At 42.9% G+C, this 16,130-nt stretch overlaps 2 protein-coding genes across 2 annotated transcripts in view; one reads left to right on the plus strand and one right to left on the minus strand.

Annotated features, from left to right (window-relative positions):
* Window positions 1-1,635: 1,635 nt before the first annotated feature.
* On the plus strand, window positions 1,636-11,654 carry LOC136679591 (endosomal/lysosomal proton channel TMEM175-like). The gene is made up of 9 exons (XM_066658214.1): window positions 1,636-1,674; window positions 1,903-2,000; window positions 2,095-2,146; window positions 2,277-2,312; window positions 3,594-3,677; window positions 3,764-3,928; window positions 4,237-4,318; window positions 7,251-7,386; window positions 7,797-11,654. The coding sequence occupies exons 2-9, from the start codon at window positions 1,957-1,959 to the stop codon at window positions 8,461-8,463; spliced, it is 1,266 nt and encodes a 421-aa protein (XP_066514311.1). The 5' UTR covers window positions 1,636-1,674; window positions 1,903-1,956; the 3' UTR covers window positions 8,464-11,654.
* A 96-nt stretch (window positions 11,655-11,750) lies between these two features.
* Window positions 11,751-16,130, minus strand: part of LOC136679199 (phosphatidate cytidylyltransferase 1-like) — a 38,383-nt gene continuing 34,003 nt past the window's right edge. Inside the window, exons 12-13 of the mRNA XM_066657587.1 lie at window positions 16,001-16,104; window positions 11,751-14,309 (exon numbers count right to left, since the gene is read on the minus strand). Coding sequence (XP_066513684.1) covers window positions 14,177-14,309; window positions 16,001-16,104 — 237 coding nt within the window. The 3' untranslated portion in view covers window positions 11,751-14,176. The remainder of the gene's footprint in view (window positions 14,310-16,000; window positions 16,105-16,130) is intronic.

Below are 16,130 nucleotides of genomic sequence, written 5' to 3' on the forward strand. Positions count from 1 at the left end.
GGTTTGAATGTGTGATATTGTCCACAGGTGTGAGTGAGTGAATGTGTGGTATTGTCCACAGGTGTGAGTGAGTGAATGTGTGATATTGTCCACAGGTGTGAATGATTGAGTGAATGTGTGATATTGTCCACAGGTGTGAGTGAGTGAGTGACTGGGTGACTGTGTGATATTGTCCACAGGTGTGAGTGATTGAGTGAATGTGTGATATTGTCCACAGGTGTGAGGGAGTGAATGTGTGATATTGTCCACAGGTGTGAGTTAGTGAATGTGTGTTATTGTCCACAGGTGTGAATGTGTGGTATTGTCCACAGGTGTGAGTGAGTGAATGTGTGGTATTGTCCACAGGTGTGAATGTGTGGTATTGTCCACAGGTGTGAGTGATTGAGTGAATGTGTGATATTGTCCACAGGTGTGAGTGAGTGAATGTGTGGTATTGTCCACAGGTGTGAGTGTGTGATATTGTCCACAGGTGTGAGTGAGTGAATGTGTGATATTGTCCACAGGTGTGAGTGAGTGAATGTGTGATATTGTCCACAGGTGTGAGTGAGTGAATGTGTGGTATTGTCCACAGGTGTGAATGTGTGATATTGTCCACAGGTGTGAGTGATTGAGTGAATGTGTGATATTGTCCACAGGTGTGAGTGAGTGAGTGAATGTGTGATATTGTCCACAGGTGTGAGTGAGTGAGTGAATGTGTGATATTGTCCACAGGTGTGAGTGAGTGAATGTGTGGTATGGTCCACAGGTGTGAGTGAGTGAATGTGTGGTATTGTCCACAGGTGTGAGTGTGTAATATTGTCCACAGGTGTGAGTGAGTGAGTGAATGTGTGATATTGTCCACAGGTGTGAGTGTGTGATATTGTCCACAGGTGTGAGTGAGTGAGTGACTGGGTGACTGTGTGATATTGTCCACAGGTGTAAGTGTGTGAGTGACCGTGTGATATTGTCCACAGGTGTGAGTGATTGAGTGAATGTGTGATATTGTCCACAGGTGCGAGTGAGTGAGTGACTGGGTGACTGTGTGATATTGTCTACAGGCGTGAGTGAGTGAATGTGTGGTATGGTCCACAGGTGTGAGTGAGTGAATGTGTGATATTGTCCACAGGTGTGAGTGAGTGAGTGACTGGGTGACTGTGTGATATTGTCCACAGGTGTGAGTGATTGAGTGAATGTGTGATATTGTCCACAGGTGTGATACTGTCCACAGGTGTGAGTGAATGTATGATATTGTCCACAGGTCTAAGTGAGTGAGTGAATGTGTGGTATGGTCCACAGGTGTGAGTGTGTGATGTCCTGTGTTTGACTGCTGCTTTGCCCAGGGTGTGTGTCCTGCTTTGTGTTGAACTGTGTGGTGAGGGCGAGTCCCCAATGTTCCAAAAACTATAAAGCACTGTGTGTGGGTGTAGAAAAGTGTAAAAACGAATATGACAAGGGCATTACTCTGTGTGTGAGGCAGTAAATGACACTGTACATTCCCATATAGTGCTCTCAATATTTTTCAATATGTTTTCTTTCAATAATATAACTCAATGTTTCCCTTTTCATTGCCTCTCCCTAACCCTCCTGTAAAAATTTTAATGTCATAGAGTTACCGTAATGAACCTCATATGCTCATGAATATACTTCTGTTCACAGATATTACCTGTTGCCCATACGAAATTCGAAAACAATGAGGTAAGATTTATCAGGTCTTTAGGAATTTTTTTTTTCTGGTTCTGCTTTGGGAGCAGTGCTGCTTTGTTAAATGCTTCCACATATTCAACTTAATCAATTGTTTGGCTGGATTCATTATATGGGCTCAGACTCAAATGGCTCCATGTGCCCTTTGTAGTGCACGACATAGACCTCTCAGACTTCAGTAACTCCGTTTACATGATTGTCTTGTTCTTGGTTTATGCACAGGAGCTGAAGGAGAGTATTCAGATTCTCCTGAGCACTAAGATCGCTGTGTACTTGATGACATTTTTAATCGTCACTGTGGCTTGGGCAGCCCACATAAGGTGGGTTTTTGCTACTCCCTGTTACCAGACTTCACAGAGATATGTTATAATCAGACTGTCTAATACCTTTCTTTCTCCACGTTTCTGAATTCAGGTTGTTTCAGGTCATTGAGCGCATCGATGACACTCTCGCACTTCTTAATTTGGTGAGTTTTTCTCAGTGAAAGCACAGTGTGAAGAACCGTGAGTGTAAAATAAAGTTCATGTTGGTGTTATTGTTTTTTGATGGATGTATTTTGCAGGACTCACTTCTGATCATTCTTCCTTTTGTTTCAGGCTTGCATGATGCTGATAACATTTCTGCCTTACACAGTGAGTGACACTCGTTTGAGGAAATACACTGAATGTTAAAAGTACTCAAACATATACACTGTATGTCCAAAGATTTGTAGGCAAACTTTTAACCATCCTCCTGTATTAGCTTTCTGTTGCTATCTCTTATGTTAAAGGGTCGGTCTTAAATCAGCCATAAGATCAGCCTAAATACAATTAATTATCCACCAGTTTGTTTCTTCCCTCTTGTTGACCTTGCTATTCTTCCTTATCCATGAAAGGACTGGTTTTAATTGGAAAGGACTGTAAACTGGAGATGTACACGATACAAAACACCAACTCTACACTGACTGGGCCTTACATGTCTGTCTTTCCTTGTTTTGTGAAACAGACAAAGACAGAAGCCCCTAACTGAAGCTTGAGTGGTTGTAGGAGGAGCCAGCTGTAGGCTGTTGGTGTACAGTGTGTTTATGAGTCCAGATTTGGCACTTGTTTTTGTTTCTGATTTAAAATTATATCAGGGTTAAAATTGACCCTAACAACAGAAAAGCCATCATTTTAACAAGAGCATCTTATAATTTACTAAAAAATATTTTATTATTATTTTGAAAAAGTTCCTGACAAGGTCAAAAAATCTTGATGCAATAAACAAATTTGTGGAGCACTTGTATGCATTAAAACCAAAAACGGGTCGGTCAACACAAGATGAAGGTTAACAAGTTACTTCAGCTACTTTAACTGTACACTTGCGAACACAGATATTCATTCATTCATTCATTCATTCATTATCTGTAAGCGCTTATCCAGTTCAGGGTCGCGGTGGGTCCAGAGCCTACCTGGAATCATTGGGCGCAAGGCGGGAATACACCCTGGAGGGGGCGCCAGTCCTTCACAGGGCAACACAGACACACACACACACACATATTCACTTACACTTGAGTCGCCTATCCACCTACCAACCTGTGTTTCTGGACCGTGGGACGAAATCGGAGCACCTGGAGGAAACCCATGCAGACACAGGGAGAACACACCACACTCCTCACATATTGACAGAGTTGGTGAGGAGTAAGGAAGTATGTAAAAGGCTTTACACGACACAGTCTTAAAGACTTACAGACACACCACAACCTTATCAGTGACCAACAGGGCAAAGACAGGGACTCAGGGTTTATGCAAGGAGGCGGAGAAGACATGGCCATGAAAAGCACATGGACAGAATAAACACAGGGACCCCAGGGGAAAGGCAGAACATGGTAGTGACACGTTTAAAGGACAAAAAGGCTATGAAATGGTTAATGGAATTGTGTTTGTTTCCTGCAGTTCTCTCTGATGGCAACATTCCCAAATAACATTCTTGGAATTCTTCTCTTCTGTGCCTGTGTCATTGTGATAGGCCTCATTCAGGTATGGGGAAGACACAATGTGTTTTACACTCCATCTCTGGATGAATCATTCCCACTTGTTGCTGATCCTGTCCTGTGTGTCCTCAGGCGGTCATCGTGGTGTACGGATTCAGCCGGCCGTTCCTCCTGAACGAACACATTCAGATGTCAGAGAATCAGGCTTACTACCGACGCCACATCCTCGAGGTTATAATGAGGGTTCCTCTGATGTGCTTCTTCGCTGGCGTTATCTCATTCATCTTTTTCCAACTGGTCAGTGTTAGATGGTCGTACGGTTGTTGATCTAATGACATCACTGTGTGCCACAAATAACTAATCTGGGCTCATTCCAGCAACAAGTATTGTATTATATTGTTGTGTTTGAGCAAGGCACTTAACCCTCAACTGTTCCCTGTATTCTGAGGAAGCTGTGTGACACACTGTGTGTGTGTGTGTGTGTGTGTGTGTGTGTGTGTGTGTGTGTGCTTGTTCATTGCCACACCCCAAAACACTGAGATTAGAGAATAATACAGTAACTCCTGTGCCTATAAAAAACAAAATCTGCTCTGTTTGTCTTGCAGTCGTATGTGCTGTTGGCCATTGTCATATTCATGCCCTACATCTCTCAGTGTTTGAAGTGGATTCGGAATAAAGCCATTGGTGGTGAGTAACATAGAGCAGAGGTTCCAAGCCTCTGGGCCACGTGTATGGTAACAGGACACAAAGGCACATCACACCTGAACTTCATTCATTCATTCATTCATTATTTGTAAGCGCTTATCCAGTTCAGGGTCACGGTGGGTCCAGAGCCTACTTGGAATCATTGGGTGCAAGGCGGGAATACAGCCTGGAGGGGGCGCCAGTCCTTCACAGGGCAACACACACATTCATTCACACCTACGGACACTTTTGAGTCGCCAATCCACCTACCAACGTGTGTTTTTCAACTGTGGGAGGAAACCGGAGCACCCGGAGGAAACCCACGCAGACACAGGGAGAACACACCACACTCCTCACAGACAGTCACCCGGAGGAAACCCACGCAGACACAGGGAGAAAACACCACACTCCTCACAGACAATCACCCGGAGGAAACCCACGCAGACACAGGGAGAACACACCACACTCCTCACAGAGAGTCACCTGGAGGAAACCCACGCGGACACAGGGAGAACACACCACACTCCTCACAGAGAGTCACCTGGAGGAAACCCACGCGGACACAGGGAGAACACACCACACTCCTCACAGAAAGTCACCCGGAGGAAACCCACGCAGACACAGGGAGAACACACCACACTCCTCACAGAAAGTCACCCGGAGGAAACCCACACAGACACAGAGAGAACACACCACACTCCTCAAAGACAGTCACCCGGAGGAAACCCACGCAGACACAGGGAGAACACACCACACTCCTCACAGACAGTCACCCGTAGGAAACCCACGCGGACACAGGGAGAACACACCACACTCCTCACAGACAGTCACTCGGAGGAAACCCACGCAGACACAGGGAGAACACACCACACTCCTCACAGACAGTCACTCGGAGGAAACCCACGCAGACACAGGGAGAACACACCACACTCCTCACAGACAGTCACCTGGAGGAAACCCACGCGGACACAGGGAGAACACACCACACTCCTCACAGACAGTCACCTGGAGGAAACCCACGCGGACACAGGGAGAACACACCACACTCCTCACAGACAGTCACCCGGAGGAAACCCACACAGACACAGAGAGAACACACCACACTCCTCACAGACAGTCACCTGGAGGAAACCCACGAGGACACAGGGAGAACACACCACACTCCTCACAGACAGTCACCCGGAGGAAACCCACCCAGAAACAGGGAGAACACACCACACTCCTCACAGACAGTCACCCGGAGGAGACCCACGCAGACACAGGGAGAACACACCACACTCCTCACAGACAGTCACCCGGAGGAAATCCACGCAGACACAGAGAGAGCACACCACACTCCTCACAGACAGTCACCCAGAGGAAACCCACGCAGACACAGGGAGAACACACCACACTCCTCACAGACAGTCACCTGGAGCGGGACTCAAACCCACAACCTCCAGGCCCCTGGAACGGACTATATTAGTGTTGGGTGATATGACGATCAATATCACGATTACGATTAATTTTAATGTTTTTGTATTTTTGACCCTGATAGTTCAGTGAGGAGGCTTGTACTGTAATAAGCTGGGATATTTTTTTCTCATATCGCTGGGAGCTTGTTCCTCTCTTGTTTCTCAATTCGCTTAGTTGGCCTCAGTATTTATGTTGCTTCCATGTGGCAGATAGGGGGCAGAACCACATGACTACTGGTAGCGTGGTTTTAAAGGGGCAGTACACAAACACACAGTGGGGACATAACAGAATAAAAATAACCGATATAGACCAGATTATGTCAATCAGAAGTTCTGAATGTCGATTTCGATGAATTTTTGATTAATTGCCCAACCCTAATTTATTGATAAAACGTAAAGCCTTAAAGAAATTCCAAGTGAATATGACTCTCTGAGTCTACTGCATCACATGCTGTCTTTCTGGATAACAGTGAAGACCCTGAGCTTGCCACAATGGCCCTCCAGACACCGCTGACTTTTCTATCTCCAAATATTTGTGAGCCTGGGTTTTTAAAGGATTAAGGTGTCATTTTAAATAAAAAATTTGCAAGCACTGCTCATAGAGCACACAATGAGTGCTCTCGTGCAAAATAAATACGTGCTTGCTCAAATTTGCACTGCACAGGCTCAGAGAAGTAGGGTACAAGGTACAAGAGCTTCATTAACAGCACTCTCACATGTAAAAAAAAAATATGCACTCGACTTTTGACATTATAATCATAAGAGACAGTTCTGACAGCCAACAAAACTAGGCTTTGCAATAAAATGAAAGGTAACAACACACTGCGCTTGTCACTCAAACATAACGCCACACTGCGACCATCTTGTGTCCAGGTAACAGCTCCAGGACTCACTTTAAAGCATTGATACATGTACAGGGTGGGGCATTTACATGGATACACCTTAATAAAATGGGAATGAATAAAGTTACGTAAAGTTATATGAATAAAGAATAAAGTTACGTAAAAACCAAGCACACCATTGTTTTTCTTGTGAAATTCCCAATAAGTTTGATATGTGACATGACCCTCTTCCCATTTGAAAAAACAAAAGTTGGATCCAAAATGGCCGACTTCAAAATAGCCAACATGGTCTAGAAAAAGTTTCCCATCTTGAAAAGTTTCCCCCCTCCCTTATACTAATATGCCACAAAAAGAAAGTTAATAACACCAACCATTCCCATTTTATTAAGGTGTATCCATATAAATGGCCCACCCTGTATTTCCACCAAATAGACTGTACGGACATAAGCAAAATGTAACAACACCGCCCCCTGCCGCCTCACTCGGTCCATCAAATATGTCAGGGGATGTTGTGTGGTCTGCGGTGGTGAAGCGTTTAGAAACCCCTCTTATAGACACCTGCTGTCAAAAGTGTTGGGAAATATATGTTTTGAATTTTTGCCGTTTTTGTGAATTTAGCATTTGTCTGGTTCCCCTCAGGTCCTGTAGACGACACTCCAGACTCCATGCTGTTTTACACGTATCTCCCGAATGAACCGCTGAGTAAAGAGCGAGTGGAGTCTTTCACTGACGGGGTTTATGCCATCGTGGCCACTCTTCTCATCTTAGACATATGGTGTGTATCTATGTTGCATTGTTATGTTTAGTGTTGACTGGAGATACTGGGAGTGATATCCAGTTATACACGGGTGCTCGTAGTACTTACACTAATATTTTACACTCCATGTCCATTTTATCAGCTCCACTGACCATACAGGAGCACTTTGTAGTTCTTCAATTACAGACGGTAGTCCAGCTATTGCTCTGCATACTTGTTAGCCCACATTTACACTGTTCTTCAATGGTCAGGACCACCACAGTGAATTTTATTCAGTGTTGCAGTGCCACTGCCATGGGGGTGGTGTGTTAGTGTGGACCAGACACAGCAGTGCAGCTCAACAGAGTTCATTATTGGACCTGTTTTTCTAACGATATTGGTGTTAATACTTGTGTCAATTTAAATGTCCACCACTCTGTTGTCTTCAGTGAGGACAATGTGCCAGACCCTTCCCGGGTGCAGAAGGAGTTTGACGGAAGTCTAGTGGCAGCTCTTAAGGAGTACGGCCCTGAGTACCTGGCCTACTTCGGCTCCTTTGCCACTGTGGGGCTGCTGTGGTTCGTCCACCACTCTCTGTTCCTGCACGTGACCCGGGCCACGCGGCTGATGGGCCTCTTCAACACCTTCTCTCTGGCCTTCGTTGGGGGACTACCTCTGGCCTACCAGCTGACCCATGAGTTCCCCCGGGGCTCTCGGAACGAGCTGGAGGCCATCCAGATCAGCTGCGTCATCATTTTCTTCGCCGCCCTCTTTCAGCTGGCCATGTGGGTGACCGCTCTGTTCTCAGAGCGAGAGACGCTGCACCCGTACGTGCGTTACGGAGGCCGGGAGCATGCCTTCATGTTCGCCAAACTGTCCCTCTACCCCTGCGTGGCTCTGGGAACCTTCTTCTTCACTTGCATCCTCAGCCGCTTCAGCACCCCCTTCTTTCACCTGATGCAGATCGCCGTCCCCTTCGCCTTTCTCCTGCTCCGGCTCCTGGTCAGGGTCACCCTTGCTGTGCTGAGATGTCTCTTCTGGCCGAAGCCAGAGGTCGCGAATGTGCCAGCAGAGGAGGACGACTTGCATCTGCCCTTTAATGACATAGTCACCTAGGAGGAGTCCGGTTAACTGGGTAAGTCCAGCACGTTCAGGGCCTGTATTCACAAAGAATCATAGTACACATTTAAGGTGGTTCTGTGCTGAAGGCATGTAGTAATGTTGACTTGGACCTGAATAGTTTTGTTAGGACTGTTAACAGTGAGGACTGCTAATCACTTCACATACGGCTTTAAAATCATAGAGCATTTAGCAAAATCATAACAAGCTGCATGTTATGGAGAGTTTCAGGAGGAATTGAGCTCCCATGAATTTACAAAGAACATATTTACCTTCCGCTAATATACTTCTTTGACATAAATATAAAATCAAAGAAGCATCTCTTGCTCCACAATTTAAAATAACATCAACTAAATAAAGGATGTCAGTTTTGTGAAGATCTGATTTAGCGTACGACGCAGCTGCAGGATCTCAGTCCTGGGCTCAATCCTCATGTCTGCATGTGATTCACCCACAGCCCAAAAACACGTTGATTAGTGGATTGGCTGTCCATAACTGTAGAATTTCAGAAACTAAGCATCTCTAAAAGTTTAACAGGGTAAAAAAAAAACAACAGTTGTTTGTACGTTGGCTGAAGTTTAACTGTAAGTTTTAGTCACTGTTTGAATGACCACAGAAACTCGTTTGTAACTCAAGTTGTTTATTTCTGTAGCACTGTCTGTAATGCAGTTAGCCGTCTCCTGAATTTGGAGACATCTCCACCTTAAGTGATCAGAAACAACAAAAATAAGTCAATATTAAACACCTATGGAGCAGTAATGCTCCTTTAAAGACACAGTCTCCACTGTCTAAAAAAAAGAGAAAATGAATGAATGGATGAATGAATGAATGAATATTGGACTGAGGTTTTTTTTTGCTCATTTACAGTCTCCATTGTCCAAAAAAAAGGGAGAGCGAGTGAATGAATGAATGAATACTGGACGGAGACAGTTTGTTCTTTTTGCTCAAGGTTCTTTTGCTTTTTGACCGAGACAGGTTTTTTGTTCATTTAGAGACAGTCTCCATTGTCTAAAAAAGAGAGAGTGAATGAATGAATACTGGACCGAGACAGTTTTATTTATTTATTTATTTATTTTACTCGTTCACAGACACAGTCACTTCGTATTACATTAGACCAATTTGGAGCACGCAGACAGACTGGAGAGCAGCAAGCGGTGAGGAAACATCTGAATTGAATAAAAATAGTTTTTCATTACAGTAGTGCAAGTCACCATTAAAAAAAAACAGAGCGAGCACTAGACAGTGATGGATGGATGTTTAGCCTCCTCTGTAAAATAGCACCTACTCTATTCTATTGATATCTCAGAGCAGCTTGAGCAAGGGTTTCTTTGGTTTTTGTTGGTCAAAGCTTATCAAGCGTATTTACTTTCTTACACAACTCAGTGTTAACATTTAATAGGGTTGTGAATACAGGCCCTGGTGTTGGAAACTGCAGGAAAGCAATGCTGTGTTACACGTCATAGGAACGAAGGCATATGTAAACCTAAGACTGCTAAAAGCACCTGTCCCTAACCCTAAAATCATTCCTGACTTTTCGTATGGGTTACATATCAATCCCACAGATACTGTGTTGGAGCTTTTCCGTCCTCTACTATACTGAGATCGTTCTGTGAGTTTAATGAAACTCTAGCTTGTCTGAGAAGTGTATGATAACACTGATAGTAGCAAATGACCCTCTGCTTTCTACAGTAGTTATGTGCCTAAGATGTGTTTAAAATCTCAGCCAATCAGAGAGAGAACCAGGGCAAAACCAAAGTCCTTCAGTCTGAGGAACGTTTATATTGTTTTTCCCTCCTCTCAATGTTTCTAGAACTACACATGAGTGTTGGGAATATTGTCTTAAAAAAAACAACTCTAAAACGAAAGAGCACATCAATACTAAAACCTGCACCGGTTTCTCAAGACACTCGCCTTTATTAGAGAACAGATATTTACACTCCAGTTGAGATGATGGAGCAACTAAAAATAAAATAAAATAAAAAAGCACCTTAGATGATTCAATGAAGACCTCATTGCACTTTGTATAAGATCCTGAATTCAGGTTTGATTTGTGTTTGTTAGAAGTTAATGTAAGTCACAGTCGTGCACGTTTTTCTTTAGTTCAGGGAAGCAGGGTGTTCTGAGTGTGGAATAATGAAGCCGGTGCCTTCCTTACTGAAAAAATTAATAATAATCAGACGGTCGAGGGTTATATCCAAAGTCATCCATCTGCAGAGCCGTCCCTTTCATCTACTGACATTTTAATTTGTGGTTATTTCATCAGGAAGATGAACATATGATGGTAGTGTGTTTCAGATGTTTTGTTATTAACAGTATTTATGTTTTTCTTATTAATGTTGTAATGAATGCACTAATCTGCATTTCCTTCGTGTGTTGTCTTGTACGCTAACGTATTTATAACAAACTGTTCAGTCCCTAAGCTATATTTAAAGGTTATATATTCTATGTTTCCACAAGTAAACATCTGTGACTTCCTTTGGTCAGAATACCACAAGGATCAAACCCCACAGCAGCGTCCTCCCCCCGTCTAAACTGCACTGATCAGTTTCAGCACCTGTAAATTTAAACGATAATGAGCCACTCGCTGTTCACCCCGAACCTGAGCGCACAGCAGTGAGGAGCAGAAACTCTGGTTTTTAGCCTTTTTCCCTCCCTTCTCTTTCTTCTCGGTTCTTGTTTTCTGTTTTACTCAGACAGCAAGTGTGAAATAAGACCTCTGTTTTGCTGTTTAGGCTCGTCTTTGAGCTCTCTCATAAACGGGGGTCCAGCACTGTGACTGGAGGGAGTCAGACGAGGAACTTGACGTCAGAATCAGAGCAAAATTAGAACTGCTGTTTATCCAATACGTCCCCTTTATAGTTTATATGGAAATGCACATACTGCCAAAATACAAATATTTATTGCTGATTAATATTTAATAAATGCATTTACATTTCAGTTTGGCTCTGCAGATGAATGTGTGTTGACTGTTGTACTGTACTGTTACTGTACCTACCACAAGGAGTCGCTGTTGTGTTCAACAATTAAAGTTGTTTATGCTCCTGACTTCTCTCACCACTCTTATGTTACGTATGTTACTTCAGCATGCCTTCCTTTCCTGTCTGAAAATAATATCACTGTCAGTTTAACATGTCTAAATAAACTGCAACACATCACTTTGAATAATAAAGTTTTAAACGGCTGCTTGCTGGGCTACGTTTACAGTGTTGTGTATTTTATTCTGTGTCAGTGCTAAAGAACACAAGACGACGTAAAGAAAAAAATATAAGATTTTATTAACTCCATACATTTTCTTTGATTTCTTCAAATTGCCCTCTAACCATTTTTGCTCGTGTTTATAATAAAAATTTTAAATATTACCCATTTAAAACAGATTTAAAATCAAAGTCATAAATAATTATTAAAAGAAAAATGAAAAACAATGAGATCCCAATTTGTTTCTTCTTCAAACAATGCATAACATCAGACAGTGATAAGTAAATATACTGAAACCCCATTTGCATTTGTTATTAAACTACTGAATGGTAGATGTGTGCACATAATATTACTTTGATAACAGAATGTAAACCGTGCAAAAACTCAAGCTGAAAACTTCACAGGTCCGGAAGCTTCTAAACGAGCGCATCCGCCTGCTCCTCAGCTACAGACAGAACTGGTGTTTTCTTTTTTGGTCTGTCAGGGTTAGGCCTATTAGACATGCGACATTCATACGTGGCTATAGACTGTTCCGGACCAGAGCCGAGCCACAATTTAAACAAAGCCTAAGAAAGAGCAAACATGACAGAGGGACTCCTGTAAACGACCGCAGAAAGGAATGAATAAGCAGAGATGGGGGATGCACATATTGACACATTTCCACTGAAGTATACAGTACAAACATCTGGTCCCAAACTCCACTGGGCAGGGGAAGTCCACCAAAGAGAAAATCATTTCCCTAAGAGCTAAAAAGTGCCAACATGATAATGAACGTTTTTTTCTAAATGTACACGATGATTCCTTATGAGTGGATTATTCAGTGGACTACTTCAGGAAGCAATTCCATTCATTTAAAAGCAACCGAACATCGATCAGAGGGCCATTATAGTTTTGAAAAGCGTTTGGTTTAAAATTTCAAATAATACATTCAGGACAGAGATAAATGCAGGGAGGTAAACTATGATAGAAACCTGAGAAACCACACAATGATTCACTGGTTGTTCTGGAAAGGAATAAATCACTGTATTAACAATGAGACGCCTTGTTCCTGTCTTGCCCACTGTAAAGAAGTGAGTCAGCAGGTTTCTCTAACGGTGGGCTTCATATCAAACCACTGCATGACTTTATTCACATGTCAATGATTTATACAGAGATTTAGTAAAGTCAGTGGAATACAAACATGTCATATTTCTATTCCTATAAATGCGTTAAACTCATGTTAATGTGGGGGTTGTATATAGCAAAAAGAAACAGTGCTTTGGTAAACAATCTGGAAGGACTTCAGCTAATATCCAAAATCCAAACCCACAGTTTTATAGCATGTTTAAATCAGTCCTTTCAACACACACATGGCATCTACTTCACTCAGGACTCAGGACTTTATATGATCTTCATCAAACCTAAAATATCCTAAACACAAAGTCTACAACATGACATCTGTGTTAAATAATAAAACCTGAAGAGGACACTTTTTAAAACAAATAATGGCCTTCACATCATTAACCTACAGTGCAACTAAGACGGGTGGAGGGGGGTCGTGGAAGCACAGCAACAGTATTCCATTCACAGATTTGTCACTTCAAAACATCCTCTGTAAAAAACGCTGTTTCACCCCAAAAGTAGCCATCAGTTCAAGTCTTGTTCGTTCCCCGAAACTGTCCTCAGAGCTGTGATCATGCTAAGTTTCAGGGAAAAGAATTAACATCTAATTTGTTTGCATATATGTCCTTATACCGCAAGGATGTATAGGATTTAATGAGTCACACAAGTATATTCTCTCTATATATTATACTTTAAATATTTTAGTATAATCTATTTCTATTTACATTAATACATAAGAGATATGTACACAGGTCTTTAGTTCTAGAACGGGAAAAAGCAGGAAAAGATAAAATGCATCTAGTAGCAGTAGAAGTAATTGTTTGATTGAGAAACATGCCTCTGCATTATTATTTTTTTATTTTTTTGCTGCAATATCATAGTCATCCCTAAAGAAGCACTGTCATGCTAACCATGGCTATTAGCGTCTCAAAACTCAACGTCACACTCTAAAATTATTGCCTCCACAAAGTGGACTATTTCTGAGTCGATTAAAAAATATAATCACTTCAATAAATTACACAAGAATCAGTGCAATGCTCTCACTCTGCATAAAAACTATGGTATCAGACTTCTGAGCCCCCTACATTCACTTACCATGTGCTTCCATTTTTCTTCAATCTGTTGGAAGACATTGCCCTTGTGTTCAGGTCTGGTGCTGCCACTTTTATTTTTGTACCTCTTTTTTTAAAAGTAGTTCAGTGAGCTGCTCGTGCAGTGAGGAAGCGTTAAGTCTGTGTGTGTGTGTGTGTGTGTGTCTGTGTGTGTGTGTTTTGTTGTAAGGAAATCTCCAGCATTACTGGAGATCATGCCACGGAAGATGATTGTGCATCCACAGCCTTGTGTGAATACTTAAACGAAATTATTAAACATTACTGTTTACTGTAACTGCAGTTCTGTTACGTTGACCAGCCCCTCATTGCTCCAGCCCAGCAGGGGGCAGCATGCCCTTCTCTCTCAGGTGGTTGCGCAGGGTGTTGAAAATGCTGAGCTGTTGCTCTGGCTGCAGCACCAGCAGCTGCTGTAACACTTTGCTGGGGTTCGGGCCCCTAGGGGACAAAAAAGGAAAGTAAGGGAAATGACAGTCAATAACAGAGCGGGATCACTTTTACACTTTGGAACAGTCAGCACCGCTCGGAGATAACAGGACATGTTTTGCATCAGTGTTCTTTTTCCCCTAAGGTAAGCAAAATAGATACCAAAAGGTCCCTAGGATTAGACCCTTCATACAGCTGGGCAAGTCTGAACAAGTGTACAGTGCTGTGAGGGAGGTAACATTGACAACATCCACCGTCACCTGAGAAATGACTTGCAGTACTCTGGTGATAATTAGCGATGCACCAATCTGATATTGGCATGGGATATTGGTCCCGATATTAACAAAATCATCTGGAACGCATATCGGATAATGGCTGATCAATGGGACAAGTCAATTCACATTAATTTGCTTGCCACGCCCTATGCCTGCAGTACGTGTGCAGCACTGCTGATAGACTTGACCAACCAACAATAACAACAACATGGAGCAAACCAAAGAGTTTAATGTTTCCTACACCAACAAGTTCAACAGGAATGAGCAATATCTGCAAAACTAATGTTGCATGGGGTAATGGTAGCACTGCAAAACACGATACAACAAATGTATTCAAGCACCTCCAGAAGTACCATGCTAAAGAGCATGCCGAGTTCCTAACATTACAGTGGAACAAATAAAAAGAGACCATATAAAACTGTTGACCTTTTCAGATGCACTGCAAACTCATGAAAAACAACAGGAAAAGTTCTGGAATTTACTGTTTAAGATGCACAACCATTGTGAGTGTTTCAAGATGTACGCTTCCCTCACATGGAATTAGAGGTATAATTTATCGTCAAGAAAATATAGTTATCACAAGTATTTGACAGGTATTGAGTATTGAGCAGTACTTAAATTTGTATATCAGTATGAAAACTGGGCGGCACCGTGGCACAGCAGGTTAGTGTCGCAGTCCCACAGCTCCAGGGGAGGTTGTGGGTTCGATTCCCGCTCCGGGTGACTGTCTGTGAGGAGTGTGGTGTGTTCTCCCTGTGTCTGTGTGGGTTTCCTCCGTGTGACTGTCTGTGAGGAGTGCGGTGTGTTCTGCCTGTGTCTGCGTGGGTTTCCTCCCACAGTCCAAAAACACACGTTGGTAGGTGGATTGGTGACTCAAAAGTGTCCGTAGGTGTGAATGTGTGAGTGTGTGTGTGTTGCCCTGTGAAGGACTGGCGCCCCCTCCAGGGTGTATTCCCGCCTTGCGCCCAAAGATTCCAGGTAGGCTCTGGACCCACCGTGACCCTGAACTGGATAAGGGTTACAGATAATGGATGAAATGAATGAATGAAATATGAAAACTGAAAAAATCAGAATAATGCAATGCTAATATTAATCACAATACGGTGCATCGCCATGTAACACCAACCCAGTCTGAATAGTATGTCTACATCAGATACATTTACAGCATACAGCAGACACTCTTATCAAAAGAGACTGACAATTCTGAACAAGCCTCAGAAAATTTTGCCCAAGGACTCTTATTGGTGTAGGCTGGTGTGCCCTGGTCTGCCATATTGCAGTCAGTGGTGTTACCCACTACACTACACCACTAACTCCAACTACAGCTACACTTCATTTACTAATGGAGTAGTTTATCTTCATGGCAAGAGCGCAAGCAGGAGCTGCTAGACACAGAATAACTATAATGTAGCAGCTACATACGCTTACCTGATAAAGCTTGCAATGTAAACATGAACAAACGTTGCCATCAGGTACTGACAGTCAAAGCGATCCATGATGCCCCCATGGCCTGGTATGGTGTCTGCAAAATCCTGTGGATTCAGATACTCTGTGAGAG

The sequence above is a fragment of the Hoplias malabaricus genome, chromosome Y (genome assembly GCF_029633855.1).
Source record: "Hoplias malabaricus isolate fHopMal1 chromosome Y, fHopMal1.hap1, whole genome shotgun sequence".
Lineage (NCBI taxonomy): Eukaryota > Metazoa > Chordata > Actinopteri > Characiformes > Erythrinidae > Hoplias > Hoplias malabaricus.

Excerpts from the sequence above, each read along its gene's own strand:
- LOC136679591 (XM_066658214.1), top strand. The coding sequence starts at position 1,957 with ATGACATTTTTAATCGTCACTGTGGCTTGGGCAGCCCACATAAG. Across the intron at positions 2,313-3,593 it reads TAACATTTCTGCCTTACACA|TTCTCTCTGATGGCAACATT; the intron begins GTGAGTGACACT and ends TGTTTCCTGCAG. Across the intron at positions 4,319-7,250 it reads TCGGAATAAAGCCATTGGTG|GTCCTGTAGACGACACTCCA; the intron begins GTGAGTAACATA and ends GGTTCCCCTCAG.